At 40.3% G+C, this 15856-nt stretch overlaps 1 protein-coding gene and 1 long non-coding RNA gene across 18 annotated transcripts in view; one reads left to right on the forward strand and one right to left on the reverse strand.

Annotated features, from left to right (window-relative positions):
• Positions 1–15856, forward strand: part of mpp7a (MAGUK p55 scaffold protein 7a) — a 584207-nt gene that overhangs the window by 563452 nt on the left and 4899 nt on the right. For 16 of the 17 annotated variants that reach the window (XM_069914534.1, XM_069914533.1, XM_069914520.1 and 13 more), the window contains one exon: positions 5703–5846. In XM_069914534.1, coding sequence (XP_069770635.1) covers positions 5703–5846 — 144 coding nt within the window. Of the gene's footprint in view, positions 1–5702; positions 5847–7758; positions 7832–15856 lie in introns of all 17 variants that reach the window. The other variant, XR_011350171.1, reaches the window with a different exon arrangement.
• LOC138751771 (uncharacterized) overlaps positions 1–15856 on the reverse strand; it is a 692174-nt gene that overhangs the window by 97797 nt on the left and 578521 nt on the right. The window lies entirely within an intron of this gene.

The following is a 15856-nucleotide window of genomic DNA, read 5'->3' on the forward strand; positions in this document are numbered from 1 at the left end:
GTCCTCTACTTGGTGCTTCTCAAAATCCTGCATCATTTGAGTGGTTCACTCATGTTAGAGTGAAAACCACTTTAGAAAGCTGTAAAATCCGCAGACATCTCTCATTTGGCAAAACCCAGACGTCGCTGTCAAATATAGGCTTGTGACTTCAGGAGCTGGCATGAATAAGGGTGGAAATTTTCAGAGAATCATACCATGAAAACAGTGGAGTCTTGTAGTCTCAATAAATTAATGGAAATAACGGATCTGATCAAATAGAACATTGAATGTTACAACACAGTACAGATCCTTTGGCCCATGATGTGTTGACCTCTATAAGCATACTTAACAATCTAAACCTTCCCCACCTCATGCCCGTGACCCTCCATTTTTCTTCCATCCATGTGCATGTCTTTTAAATGTCCCTATTGTTCCAGCCTCCACCACCACTGCTGGCAATGCACTCCAGTAATCCATTATGCTCTTGCCCCCAAAATCTCCCCTAAACCTTCCTTCCCTCACCTTAATCAGATGTCCTCTGGTGTTCACTATGGTTGTCCTTGGAAAAAGATGATGGCTGTCCACCTGATATATGTCTCTCATTATTTTGTAGACCTCTATTAATTTAATTCTTAGCCTTCTTCACTCCAAAGAGAAAAGCCTGAGCTCTGTTAACCTCGTCTCATAAGACATATTCTCTAATCCAAGGCAACATCCTGGTAAATTTCCTCTGCACTCTCTCCAAAGCATCCACATCCTTCCTGTAATGAAGCCACCAGAACTGAATGCAATGTTCCAAATTTGGTCCAACCAGAGTTTTATATTGCTGCACATTACCTCACAGCTCTTGAACTCAATTCCCCGACCATGAGCCTTCTTAAATATCACATCAACCTGCGGAGCAGCTTTGAGAGATTGATAGATTTTGACCCAAATCACAAAGATCTGGAGCCCCAGAATAAATCCTTACAGAATTTCACTAGTCACTTACTCCAGGCAGAATACTAGTACCCTCAGCTTTCTTCAAGTAAGCCAAATTTGAATCCACACAGCTAAGGTTCCAAGCATCCCATGTCTCAGGACTTTATGAATGCGCCTACCATGGAGAACTTTGACAGATGCTTTCCTAAAATCCATATACACCACATCTTCTGCCCTATCTTCATCAATTTATTTTGACAGTTCCTCAAAAAAAATAATTAGACCAGAAGACCACAAGACAAAAGAGCAGAAAGAGGCCATTCAGCCCATCAAGTCTTCCCTGCCATTCAAGCATGAGCTGATCCATTTTCCCATTCAGCCGCACTGCCCAGCCTTCTCCCCATAACCTTTGATGTCCTGGCTAATCAAGAATCTGTGAATCTCTGCCTTAAATACATACAATGACCTTGCCTTTGACAACAAATTCCACAGATTTACCAGCCTCTGGCTGAATAAAGTTCTACACATCTCTATTCTAAGCAGACACCCTTCAATGCTGAAGTTGTGCGCTCTTGACCTAGACTCTCCCACCAACTGCATCTATTCTGTCCACACCTCATTCTCCTAAATTCTTATGAATACAGGCCAAGAGCTGTCAAATGCTCTTCATATGATAACCCTTTCATTTCCAGAATCATCCTTGTGAATTTCTTTTGAACCATCTCCAATGTCAGCACATCCATTCTTGAATGAAGAGCTACAATCCAAGTGTGGTCTCACCAGCAGTGCCTTATAAATCCTCAACATCACACCCCTGCTCTTCTATTCCTCTTGAAATGAATGACAGCATAGCATTTGCCTTCTTCACCACTGACTCAACATGCAAGTTTACCTTCAGGCTATCCTGCTCATGGACTCTCAGGTCCCTTTGCATCTGGGTATTTCCAATTCTCTCCCTATGTCAAAAATAGTCTGCTCGTCTATTTTTTTTCTACCAAAGTGCATGAATGTACACATTCCAACAATTTGTCACTTCTCTGCCCATTCTCCTAACCTGGCTAAGTTGTTCTGCAGCTTCCCTGTTTCCTTAGCACTACCAGCTCACAAAGCCATGCTGTCAATCCCTGAGAAGACCATACTTCTCTAAATGCTCGTAAATCGTGTCTATAAGAATCCTCTCCAGTAATTTGCCCACCACTGATGTAAAACTCACTGGCCTATAATTCCCATGATTCTCCCTATTATCTTTTTTAAACAAGGCAATACATTTGCTATTCCCCAATCCTCCAGCCCCTCCCTGTGGCCAAAGATCATTGCCAACACTCGAGCAATCTTTCCTCACTTCCTATATTAACCTGGGGTTCTTCTCAGCCTGTCCCAGGGATATTTCAATAGCAATATTTTTAAGAAGATCCAGCACTACTTCCTTCTTAACCTCCAGCAAATAGGCCTGCTCGATAGGCTTCTCAACCTCCAGCAAATAGGCCTGCTCGATAGGCTTCTTAACCTCCAGCAAATAGGCCTGCTCGATAGGCTTCTCAACCTCCAGCAAATAGGCCTGCTCGATAGGCTTCTTAACCTCCAGCAAATAGGCCTGCTCGATAGGCTTCTCAACCTCCAGCAAATAGGCCTGCTCGATAGGCTTCTTAACCTCCAGCAAATAGGCCTGCTCGATAGGCTTCTTAACCTCCAGCAAATAGGCCTGCTCGATACTGTCCTCACATTGACTAAGGTTCCTGTGGTCAACTCTGAAGCAAAATATTCATTGCGGACCTCCCCCTCCCCCTCTGCCTACAGGCACATGTTCCCTCCATTATCCTTAAGCGGCCCTATCTTCACTCTTATCATAGACCATCTTGGGGGATTCCTTAATCCTACTTGCCAAGCAAGGCCTTCTTGTGCCCCTTTCTAACTAACTCCTTTCTTAAGTTCCTTCATAATACCATATAATTCTCACAAACCTTTCCTGACTTTTGCTTCATAAACCTATGTATACTTCCTTCTTCCTCTCAACTAGTTGTCTCAGCCATCATCTTTTCCTTGCCTCAGTTGGACAAACAGCAAGTGGTCCCTGAACATCTTCCACCTTACTTCTGTACTTTTCCCTGAGAATATTTGTTCCCAATTTATTCTCCCTAGTTCCTGTCTAATTCTATCATAATTAGCCCTTTCTCAATTAAATATTTTACCATTTTGTCTACCATCTTTGTCCATAGCTACTCTAAAGGTCAGTGAGTTCTGGTCACTGTCACTGAAATGCTCCCTCACTGAGAAGCCTGTCATCTGACCAGATTCATCATCCAGTACTAGATCCAGTATGGCCTCTCCTCTGGTCGGCTTGCCCACATACTGTGTCAGAAATCCTTCTTGGACACACCTGATACATTTTCCCCATCTATCTCTTCCAGTAAGTTGAAGTCTCCCATAATAACAATCCTATTATTTTTGCAGCATTCCAAAATCTGCCTACTTATCTGTTCCTCAGTGCTTCTAGAGCATTTTGGGGCCTAAAGACTACCCCCAGTTTACCTACTCAGTAAACAAATTTTCCACAACATCCTCCCTCTCTGCACCTGTGATACTATTCCTGATTAGTACTCCCTCTTCCCCTCTTTTACTCCCCGCCCCCCCCAAATACTTTGAACCATCTAAACCCTGGTACCTGCATCAGCGAATCCTGTCCTGGAGTCAGCCAAGTCTCTGTTATGGCCACAATTTTGTAATTCCACATAGTAATCCATGCTCTAAGTTCACCTCTCTTTTTCCTACTAACATTTATGCTCTCTCCACTGCCTGTCCTTCCTCACCAACTCACTATACCATGCATCAACCTTTCGACCACCTGCTTTATTTTCTACCCTGGTTCCCATCCCTCTGCCAAACTTGTTTAAGCCCTTCCCAACAGCTCAAGCAGACCTCTCCACCAGGATATTTATCCCTGTCCAATTCAGGTGTAGCCCATCCTTTTTATACAGTTTGTACTTTAACCAGAAGAGATCCCAATGATTCAGAAACCTGAAACCCTACCCCTTGCACCAATTACACAGCTATGCATTCATCTGCCATATCATCCTATTCTTACCCTCACTGGCATGTGGCACAGTCAGCAATCCTGACTGTGAGGTCTTTCAGCATCTCACCTTTTTTTACCTATGTCATTGATACCAATATCTACTGTGAATTCTGGCTGCTCATCCTTTTCAGGATGACGTGGACCAGACCAGAGATTTCCCTAACCCGGGCCCCTGAGAGGCAACAAACCATCTGGGTGACTCTCATGTCCATAGAATCTCCTGCCTGCTCCTCTAACTAGTGATCCCCTCCCCCCTTATCACTACCACTCTCCTTTTCTCCCTCATTCCTTTCTGTGCCGTGGGGCCAGGCTTAGTGCCAAAGATCCGATCACTGCAGCTTGGCCCTTGTAGGTTGTTCTCTCCAACAGTATTCAAAGCAGAAAACCTATTATTGGGGTGAATGGCCACAGGGATACCCAAAATTACCTATCTGCGTTTTTCTACTTTCCCTTTTCTGACAGGCACCCAGTTATCTGAAATATCTGAATCTACTCCTAACTCCTCAGATGGTGAGGATAAATAGCAATTGTTTGAGATTAAATTTCCCTTGATTTCCATCTGTAACACGAATGAACAAACATGTATTCAAACCTCCAACACATTGCACTAACTGCAGCAGTTTAATGCCTTTGTCTGCGAGGTAGAAGAATGTGGCAAGGTAGAAGCACCATTTCGCATCATCTGGCAGTTGCCCAGATCTGGAATGTTGCTTTGACTGAGCAGGTTGACCAGATAAGCATTACCATTGTCGCAGCCTTAGCCAGATGTGTCTCAGGCCTGCCTTCTGGAATGTGGTTTAGCTGCTCTTGGAGGAAGTTGATAAATTTATGTGTGAAGTCTGACACTGTATTCTCTTTCCTTGACGCCAGATGTTTTTAGTAGGAATTAGGGCATATCTCCAAAGTGTGGGAGACGGAGACTTCACAAAAAAGTTCAGAGTGGTGGTTGACTGGTGCTAAGCTCTCAACAACTTCGGTCTCATCCCCCTGAGCAATACTTAACCTAAGGCACATTGTCATTAACCAGTGCCTGCTTCATCGAATAGCTTCCGTAAACATTCATCTGTAAGATGAATTGCCAGCACTGCAACCCTCAGGTGTAAACTGTACATTGCAATTCTGTGCAGTGAGGCTCTTTTTTTCATGGCTATCAATGGCAACTAGATGCTTATGTCCAGTTTATTGGCTGTGATGCATTCTAAATAATAAATGATTTATTCATTTGTTTATTAAATAATTGTTCAGGAAATTTTGGACAACACCTGCTTAAGGTGAAGGAATAAGTTCAGAGGTTGGGTTAGTGCTGACAGAAAAAGGGTTCCTTGTGTGTTTATTATCATGAAATATCCATAATTGCTGCCAGATAATCATAAATGTCAAATAACTCACAAATATTCTTCAGCAAAGGGAAATTCCCACTCCTACCTGGTCTGACTTTATTCCAATAATATGTCGTTGACTCTCATAATGCTTTTGGGCCGATCATCTTCCTGGGGAAACAAGGTTCAACTGATGAAAGAAGCTTTGCCAACATCACACACATAAAGCAATTATCAAAAAATGTGTCTGAAAACACTAGTTTTCTGAAGTGGTGTTACAAGATTAAATTGTATTCATTGTAAAATGGATTTATTACTAGCTTATTTGAGATAAATTTAACTTTTCAATATGCTTTCGCAACCAGATATGCTGAGAAGTAAAACAACATTACACTACTTAAATGTTTCAGACAATAAAACATCTAAGGACATTGGAATTCAAACCATATGTGATATTCATCAAGCCACCATCCCTTGAACGTCTCAGAGAAACCAGGAAGAATGCGAAAATAATTTCAAGCAAAGATGACAAAGGCCCTGCCAAACCATTCATGGTATGTTTTGAAGTTTATATATCCAGTGAAATATTTTTTAACTAAAGCTGATTTGGTTGAATGAAGTTTTCTTTTGTGTTTCTTCAGGTAAATATGGGTTTATGTGACATTTGCTAACATTGTTCCTGCAATTGTCTTTGGTGATCAAGTGTAGCTGTGTGGATCTCCTAGCAAATCTAGGGTATTCCAGGGTATCTACACTCACTATATCTTGAGTGGCTTGTACTACATCAGTGAAATACTTTTGGCTTTCAATGCTGTATTTATCATGTTTGCTGTTGGATGAGTGACCAGTTTCACATCTAGAGGCACAGCTCCCATTATTCTCTTAACTGCAAAGAGATGTTTGACTGACTTGTATTGCAACATAATTTCCAGAAGTAAATCTGTATCTTCTACTGACTTATGTGTCAATTTTCCAATGCTTCAGGGTAACTTGGATAATAGAAGAAAGTGAAATTCTCACAGAACATAAAGATAGTTGAAATAAATGCAGAGGGTAACAATCTGACTTGTTTTAACTACCAAGGCAACAGATGTCATGCCAAAAGATCCTGGAAAATAAAGACAAATTTGCAACACATGACATTTAACGCAGATGTCATCCAGCATATCTGTTTCAGGGAATAGGATGGGAAAGATTCATCCAAATTGCAAATTATGGTCTGCAAATTTCCAAAAATTTACATCGTACTGAAATATAAATGAAAATCAAAAAGCTGCAGATGCTTAAAATCTGAAATAAACCAAAATACTGGGAACACTTAGCAGGTCTGGCCACATCTGGTTTCCGAACCTGAGGAGTTCATCAGATCACCAAATTGATTCCTGGAATGTGAGATTGGGGTATGGAGAGAGATTGGCCTTTACTCTCTTGAATGTAAAAGAATGAGGGATAGTATAATTCAAACATGGTAAGTTCTTACTGTCCTTAATAGAGTAGATGCAGAGATGATGTTTCCACTAGCTGTGATATTTATGTATATTTCTGTCTGTATATGGCAAGGCAAGCTTAAGTTTTTCCTCCTCTTTTAACCCAGTAGTTACTAGATGATAAATAATCACAGTCACTGGAGTGGTATATTCTTCCTGTGATGTGTGGGAGATCAGGAAGGAGTTAAATGTCCCTTACAACCATATTTACATCTGTGTCCAGCTGCTTCATGACTCAGATGGCATGGATTGGGTCAAGAGGTTGGACTTCCTGAGGAGCCTTTAGGGGTCTAGATATATCATCTAGCTAGGAGGTTCTGGTAGGTGGTACCCCACTGCAGGTTTAGCCCCAGCAGAGATGAATGACTGTCAAAAAGGCAGGTGGGTAGGCTCCGCAGGAGTCTCCTCTGGTTGATCCCCTCTCTAATAGTTCTACCATTTTGGATATTGTTGGGGGATGGCTTTGAGGAAAGCATCAACAGCCAACGTTCAGCAGGAACAGATAAGGTCTGGATGAGCAGAAATGATTAGGTTAGGGGAAAAGGCAGGCAGCTCTAAGCTGAAGAATTCAAAGGGGAAAAGTTCTGACTTATGTTAGGACAACATGATTAATGTAAGGTATTGGCTAGTGCAATATAACTTCTTACATCTGCTATACCTTACTCCAGGAAAGTTACATAAATTCAAATCGGAATGATCAAACCAATGTTTTCGATGTGGTCAAGAAATAGGTACTTTCTTGTATTCAACCTGATCATGCCCTAAAGTGAGTCCTTTCTGGGAAGATTTGGCTAATCTCCTGGAAAAAAAGTTACGGGAATTCAATACCTTCAGACACCTGAATTATTTTTAATGGGGAATTTAGAAGATGTAAGACCTAAAATGAGGCTGTTGAAATATCAATTAAAAATTGTTGATATCACTTTAGCAGTGGCCAGGAAATGCATAGCAGTTACTTGGAAATCTGATTCCCAACTAGGTTGAGCCCACTGGAAGATAAAAATGCATAATTGTGTTCCCCTGGAGAAAAACACATTTAACCTCAGAAACAGGTATGATGTATTTTTAAGAATATGGAATTCATACCCAAGGTACATCGGGTAAATCTTTAACAATTCCCCTCTCCTATCTCTTTCCCCCCTCCCCCCCCAACCCCTACCTCAGTGCTTGCAGCACAGAGGACCTTAGATAAGTCAGGTTATTTGTCCCTTGATGGGAGTGGGGGTTTATCCTAGATGAAGCAAATATTTTCTTTTTCTTATTCTTTCTCTTTCTTTTTCTTCTTGTTTCTTGGGGGGGGGGGTGGGAGGGTTCTTCTTATTTTGTTCTTCTTTCTCTCTATTATCTTTTTCTCCCTTTGGTTCAACATGGACATTGAATTTGCAACTTTGTAGTATTATTGTAATTTTTATTCCTTTATAGTAATTGAATGACGTTGACTTTCTCCTCACGTTCTCTAATATCAACTTGTGGCCCGATATTTGTATTATTTCGTTAATATTATTGATCTTGTTGATTTTCTTTTTGATTGTTCTTCGTTTTGACTGCATGTTGATTGAAAATTCTCTAAATAAAATATTTAAAAAAAAGAAAGGGGAAAAGTTTAGGGGAACATTAGGGGTAACTTCACACACAGAGTGGTGAGAGTGTGGAATAAGCTGCCAGCTAAAATGGTGAATGCATTTCAAAAGAATTTGGACAGGTACATGGATGGGAGAGATATGGAGGTCTATCTACTGGATGCAGGTTAGTGGAACTAGGCAGAAAAATAGTTTGGCACAGGCTAGAAGGGCCAAATAGCCTATTTCTGTGCTGTAGTGTTCTATGGTTCTATGGATCTTTTTTGAGCCTTGAGTGACATCTGAAAGGTGTATTGTACTTGAACTAGAGGGGTACCAAAATCTTGGAAGGAAGATTTTCTGATGCATCAGCATGTCTGTGAGGGAAGGAAAAGTTAGATTGATCATGGAGAAGGTTTGCATGGGTTGGCACCACACATTGTGAGCTGAAGCGCCTACACTATGCTGTACTTTTCCATGAAAGCAGACGCTCTTGTGGTCCAGATGATCTGTAGCAGAGTGGAGGGCCACCAAATTGGCATCAACCATTGTGACCATCAGCGAATTGAAGCAGGTCCAGGTTCTTCCTGAGACAGGAGTTGATTTCCTCCATAACCAACCCAGAAAATCAGTGGTCTGGATGTTGTCTGGTATGGAGGACTACAGCTAAAAGGAGATGTTGGATAGGCAAGGTTTACTCTCAATGAAATGTAGGAGGCTAAGGGGTGACCTTATGGAGGTTTACAAAAAGAGGAGCATAGATAATATTGTACTTTTAAATAGAACTTAAAATGTTAACTTTGTTTTCAGTATTCCAAAGAATCATAGAACCATTGAACATTACAGCACAGAAAACAAGCCCTCTGGCTTTCTAGTCTATAGGTCTCCATAGCTCTCTCATCTATTTTCCCCAAGTCCAATTTTTTTTTAAATGTTAAAATCGAGCATTCCTTATTCCCACTATTCTCATTGTGAAGAATTCCCCATAATGTTCTCCTAAACCTCTCTACTTTCACCCTTAACATATGTCCTCTGGTTTGTATCTCACCTAAAAGCCTCTATCTATACCCATAATAATTTTGTGTATCTCTGTAAAATCTTCCTTCATTCTTCTAAGCTCCAGGGAATAAAGTCCTAACCTGTTTAACCTTTCTCTGCAACTTAGTTCCTCAAGTCCTGGCAACATTCTAGTCAATTTTATTAATATCTTTCCAACTGCAAACAATACTCCAAATTTGGACTCACCAATGTCTTATATAACTTTACCATAACATCCCCACTCTTTTATTTTATTTATTTTAATTTCTTTTTATTTTTTTCTAACGTACTAAAATAAAAAAAAGGCTGGGCAGCCTAAACTGAGAGTTCACTACAACAGATCAGTACAAACTATTTATCTGATCCTTGCCAATAAAAAAACAACAGAAATCCAAAACAGTCTGGAAGGTGAAGTCAAAATACAAATGAACTCATACAAAAATAGTTTATAAAAGGATGCCAAGTCTCTTCAAACTTAACAGAGGTATCAAAAGTGCAACTTCTAATTTTTCTAAACTTAAACATGACATAACTTGAGAGAGTCATTGCATTAAAATAGGTGAATTAGGATCTTTCCATTTCAATAAAATGGCTGTTCCAGTCAACAGTGTAGTAAAGGCTACAGCCCAATGTGCAGAAGTGGTAACTCAATCCATCTCTGGAATATAATTCCAAAAATAGCAGTAAATGTCTAACTCTTATACTCAGTACTTTGATTTATTAAGGCTAACGTGCCAAAAGCTCTCTTTACAACTCTATCTACTAAATGCTGCTTTCAGGGAATTGTGCATGTATATTCCCATGTCCCTCAGTGTTTTTCTGTTTACCTTATATGTACTAACTTGGTTTGTCCTTCAAAATACAACATCTTACGCTTGTCTGCATTAAATTCCATCTGCCATTTTGCAGCCCAATTTTCCATATGGTCCAGATCCCTCTACAAGCTTTGAAAGTACGTCTCATTGTTCACTACATTTTAAACCTTTGTCTCATCACAAACTTGCTGATCCAATTTACCACATTATCACCCAGATCATTGATATAGATGACAAACAACAATAGATGCAGTATGATCCTTGATGCCCACCACTAGTCACAGGCCTTCAATCAGAGAAGAAATTATCCACCAACACTCTCATTAAGCCAATGTTGAATCCAATTTACTACTTTACCATGAATACCGAGTCATGGAACCTTCCGAACTATCCATGTGGGACCTTGTCAATCTCATGTGGATAGAGTGGTAAAGAAGGCTTTTGGTATGCTGGCCTTTATAAATCAAAGCATAGAATATAGGAGCTGGGAGACTATTCAAAGCATTGGTGAGACCGAATTTGAAATACTGTGTGCAGTTCTGGTCCCCAAATTATAGGAAGGATATCAATAAGGTAGAGAGGGTGCAGAGAAGATTTACTAAAATGTTGCCTGGATTGCAGTATCTAGAATACAAATAAAGATTGAGTAGACTGGAGCATAGAAGGTTGAGGGGGGATTTGATAGAGGCATTTAAAATTTTGAGGGGGATAGATAGAGTCGATGTGAATAGGCTATTCCCCTTGAGGGTAGGTAAGATTGGAGCGAGGGGTCATAAGTTAAGGGTTGGGGGAAAAGGTTAAGAAGTGACATGAGAGGGAGCTTCTTCACTCAGAGAGTGGTGGCTGAGTGGAATGACCTTCCAGAAGAGGTGGCTGCAGCAGGGTCAATTTTGTCATTTAAGAAAAGGTTGGATTAGTGCATGGATGTGAGGAATTGGAGGGTTATGGACAGGAGCAAGTAGGTGGGACTAGAGGAGATCACTTAAATCAGTGCAGACTAGAGGGGCCAAGATGGCCTGTTTCCGTACTATAATTGTTATATGATTATATAGTTATTAAAGTCCAAGTAGACCAAATTCACAACCTTTCCTTCATCGACTTTCCTGGTAACCTCTCAAAAAACTCTATAAGGTTTGTTAAACTCAATCTACCAGGCACAAAGCCATAATGACTATCCTTAATCAGTCCCTGACTATCTAAATATTTGTATATCCAATCTATTAGAACTCCTTGCAATAACATACCTACTACTGATGTCAGGCTCACTGGCCTGTAATTTCCTGGGTTACGTTTGAAGCCTTTTTTAACCAACAGAACAATATGAACGACCCCCCCCCCCCCACCCCCCCAATCCTCCGGCACCTCACCTGTGACTAAGGACATTTTAAATATATATGCCAGGCTCCCTGCAATTTCTGCACGATCCTCCCTCAAGGCACTGGGTGTTTATCCACTTTTATTCACTTTAAGACAGCAAACACTTCCTCTTCTTTAATCTGTTTAGGCTCCATGACCTTACTACTTCTTCGCCTAGATTCTGTGCCAATTTCCAGAGTAAATATAGAAGCAAAAATACTATTTAAGATCTGCCCCATTTTTTTTCTGGCTCCATACATGACCGACCACACTGATCTTCAAGAGGACATTTTGTCCTTTAACTTCATATTGCTCTTAATATACCTGTAGAAGCCTGAGAATTTTTATTCACCTTGTCTGCCAAAGCACCCTCTTTTAGCCCTCCTGATTTCCCTCTTAAGTTTTTACTTGCTTTATTTCTATTCCCCAAATACCTCATTTCCTTCTTGTTACCTCTGCCTTGTCTTTTCATCAGTGCATAAATTGAAATAAATGCTATTTGAAGGAAATCTTTGGGAAAAAAATACCTTCACCTACCTTTATCAGTGGAGATTGGCAAGGTCATTCAAATGATTGGGGACACATTGGTTGTGTCAGCTGTAGCAGTTGTTAAGCTGAAGAGATAGATGACCTTGGGCCTAGCAAAATTAGAAGTGTCCCTGGATTCAGCAGGATATCCAGTGATGGAGTGGGAGGTCAGAGGTGCTGGTGTCTACTCTAGTTAGTGCATTCTGTGCTTTGGCACTGAACTGCATAGGCTGGAGGTTCAGACCGTGCTCGCGCGCACACTGCTGCCAGCCAGCATTTTTCCAAGTCTGCCAGACATTAGCACAATCCATCCCTTTACTTTTTTTTCCACAGCAAATGTTATTTACTCCAGAAACATTTTCTCTTTCTAGGAATGTGAATCTGCTCTGAGTGTTATTCTTGCAATATTTCTTAATGAAATGCAATTTTACATCAATTTTATGTGAAACTAATTACTATTTGAAGATTTCTCATCAGCAATTTTTAATTCTTCACTGAATAAATCAGAATCTAACATTAAGTTGTCTGAATTCTGCACAGACATCTGTCTTAAACTGCCAAGTCTCCTGTGATTTTTCCCCTTGAAAATTAGACTGTTTACCTTTTTAATGCATATGTAATTATATCACATAGGAGGAAATATCACTGATTTACATCAACAGAATAGCCCAATTGCAATGCTGTGGTGGAATCCTTGCATGAACAGAACACTGTCCTTTTCTCAGAGAAAACTGTAATCATCTACTCTCCAACAAGACTTCTGTGTGCCTCATTCCTAACTCATGTTTCGTTATGTCATATGGCTTCTGCTGAAAATTATGGAAACCTGGACATTTGATGATAATAGAAAATATTTAGTAGCAATGCTGACTTTAACTACAATACCTTCATTTCACAAATCATCTTACTTTAGTTGATGAATGACTGACTTTCAAGAACCACAGCATTTGTATATTGGTTGTGGGGGGGTGGGGGGGACTCACTTTTTTTCAGAGGCCCGAATTGCTAAATGTGTTTGAAGAAGGGCCTTAATGGTTTATTCATTGACTTACTTTGCATTTAAGAAACCTTGTAACTATATATTTTATGTTTTGCCATTTGTTCTTCAACATTTCACGACTTTAGCTAAATAATATTCTTGTGGGATTAGAAATAATAATTGCTCCATTAAGGGAAACAGAACCTGTGACTTCCAACTTTACGTAAATTACCAGAAATAGAAGCTCTAAAATACCATTGCATGATTTCTCTTTACATGAGTATTGCTCCATTAATTTGTTCCTTATTTTAAAAAAATTCTGACCGCTTAAAGAAATAAAGTATCAGTAACCAATGTTTGAATTACATCTACAAACATGTAGAAAACTCACACACAGGCAAGGTTTACAGCAGCCGTTTTCAAGAGACACAGGAAATCAGCAGAAATAATCTTTCTCGAACATTTGGATGTTGTCCATATTATACAAACCTTTCAGTGTTGTAACACATTTCTGGTTTCCAATAGCCTTGACCAGTTATGCAAACAGCGGGGAAAATATGTGAAAATATGCTCTTAATGTTAACACCTGGAGGTACGGGCAGTGATGATGTAAAGCTGCCCAGAGGGATTTGGGAACCCAAGATAATAAGCAGAAGCTTTTATTGACTCTGTAAAAATAAATGCTTGAATCAGTGCCATGGACTTTGAATGCAGTTTGCGGCACCTAGCATTTATTAGTGGTATATTGGTATGGTTCAAACGTCGGGTTCTCATGCAGATGTAACATAATTTTACTTACGCTGTAGATAATTTGTTGTCCCACTCGATTCACTGAGTGTCCATAGACACAGACACCAATCTTTGCATCTATAAACTTTCTAATCCACCACCTACTTTTTTTGTAAATCATTTGTATATCTCAGAAGCTACAATATTGATCCTTGTGGAACACCACTGGTCAGAGGCTTCTAGTCAGATTAACATCCTTTACCTCTACCCTCTGGCTACTATGGGGCAGTCAATTCCAAATCCAAATTACAAGATCCCATGCATCTGTACCTTCTGGATCAGCCTGCCTTGAGGAGTTTTGTCAAATTGTGTACTTAAGTCCATATAGACTGCCCAACCCAAGTCCATGTAGACTGTCCAACCCTCATCAATCATTATTGTTACCTACTCAAAGGTGTAAGATGTGACCTGCACAAAGCCATGCTTTTCCAGATATACATAGTGTAAATCCTATCTCTGAGTATCTCAGAGAACACAGAATAGTACAACACAGACCCTTCAGCCCACAATGTTGTGCCGACCTATATATACCTACTCCCTCACAGTCCATAACACCCCATTTTTCTTGCGTCCATCTTGCCTGTATAAGAATCTTTTAAATGTCCTTATTATTTCAACCTCACCCAGTACCCTGTGAATTTCAGGTACCCATAAGGTGAGGAGCTTAATGAGGCCATTCAGCCCATCATGCTCTCAACCCCATTCTTCTGACTTCTTCCTATAATCTTTGACACCCTTACTAATTAAAAAAAACTGTCAACCTCCACAAACAAAATCCATAAATACCCACTATTCTATTAAGCAACCTTCCTCAGACATCTCCTCTAAACATTACCTAAGGAGACAGAACATTGAACATAGTAATCTACAGCACAGCACAGACCCTTCGTCCCATAGTGTTGTTCTGACCTAATAACCTAATCTACAAACTGCCTAGAATTTCCCTATTGCATAGCCCTCCACATTTTCAATTCCATGTATTTACCATATCTAATAGTCTTTTAAAAGTTCCTATTGTCTCTGCCTCCACCACTGTTGCCAGCTGTGAAAAGTATTTACGTTTTACAACCCCATTGTATTTACTGCCAAATACCTTAAAACGATGCCAATGCCCCCCCCCCCCCCACCACCTGTGTTAGCCATTTCAGCCTTGGGTAAATGCCTCTGACCATGCACATGAACAATGCCTCCCATCATCTTACACACCTCTATCAGATCATCCCTCATCCTCTGTCGCTCCAAGGAGAAAAGAGGAAGTTCACTCAACCTTTTGGGTGGTACAGATAGCATAGCAGTTTGTGCAACCCTAATTACAGCACCGGTGACCCAGGTTTGAATCTGGCGTTGTCTCTAAGGAGTTTGTATGTTCTCCCCTGTCTGTGTTGATTTTCCCGGGTGCTCAGGTTTCCTTCCACCTTCCAAAAAATCTAAGGGGTTGCAGGTTAATTTGGGTGCAATTTGGCAGCACAGGTTTAAATGGCCACAACTGGCTTCTACTGTGCTGTAAATAACATTGTTAAAGCTTAAAAGAAATTAAATCTAATATTCAAGTGGGGTCTAACCAACGTCTTATAGAGCCTAACATTACCTCACAGCTTCGTGAACTTGACTCCATGGTTAATGAAGGCCAACATGTTTCCTGATCTCCATGCAGAATACAAACCAGCTACAACCACCATCTGCCTTCTCTGGACAGGTCACTTCTGTATTCTTCTGGTATTGGCCATTGCCTCCCTCATATTCTGATACACTGTTAAGTCACCTCTCATCTTCCATCACTCCAGAGAAAAGCCTGAACTCGCTCAACATTCTCTCTTAAGACAAGAAAAGACCTTGCTTGCTCAGCCTGTTCTCGTATCTCTTCAATAGTTTTCTTATCTCTGATGCAGAGATCATAATTTCCTTGATGATCTCTATTTGCTTTCTTGAACATTGGCTAATTAGTCCTATGATTTTCATGAGATGTATAAAATGGGGTTTTGCAAACCCAAATTCATTAATTTGAGACATTTT

Source organism: Narcine bancroftii, chromosome 1 (genome assembly GCF_036971445.1).
Source record: "Narcine bancroftii isolate sNarBan1 chromosome 1, sNarBan1.hap1, whole genome shotgun sequence".
Taxonomy (NCBI): domain Eukaryota; kingdom Metazoa; phylum Chordata; class Chondrichthyes; order Torpediniformes; family Narcinidae; genus Narcine; species Narcine bancroftii.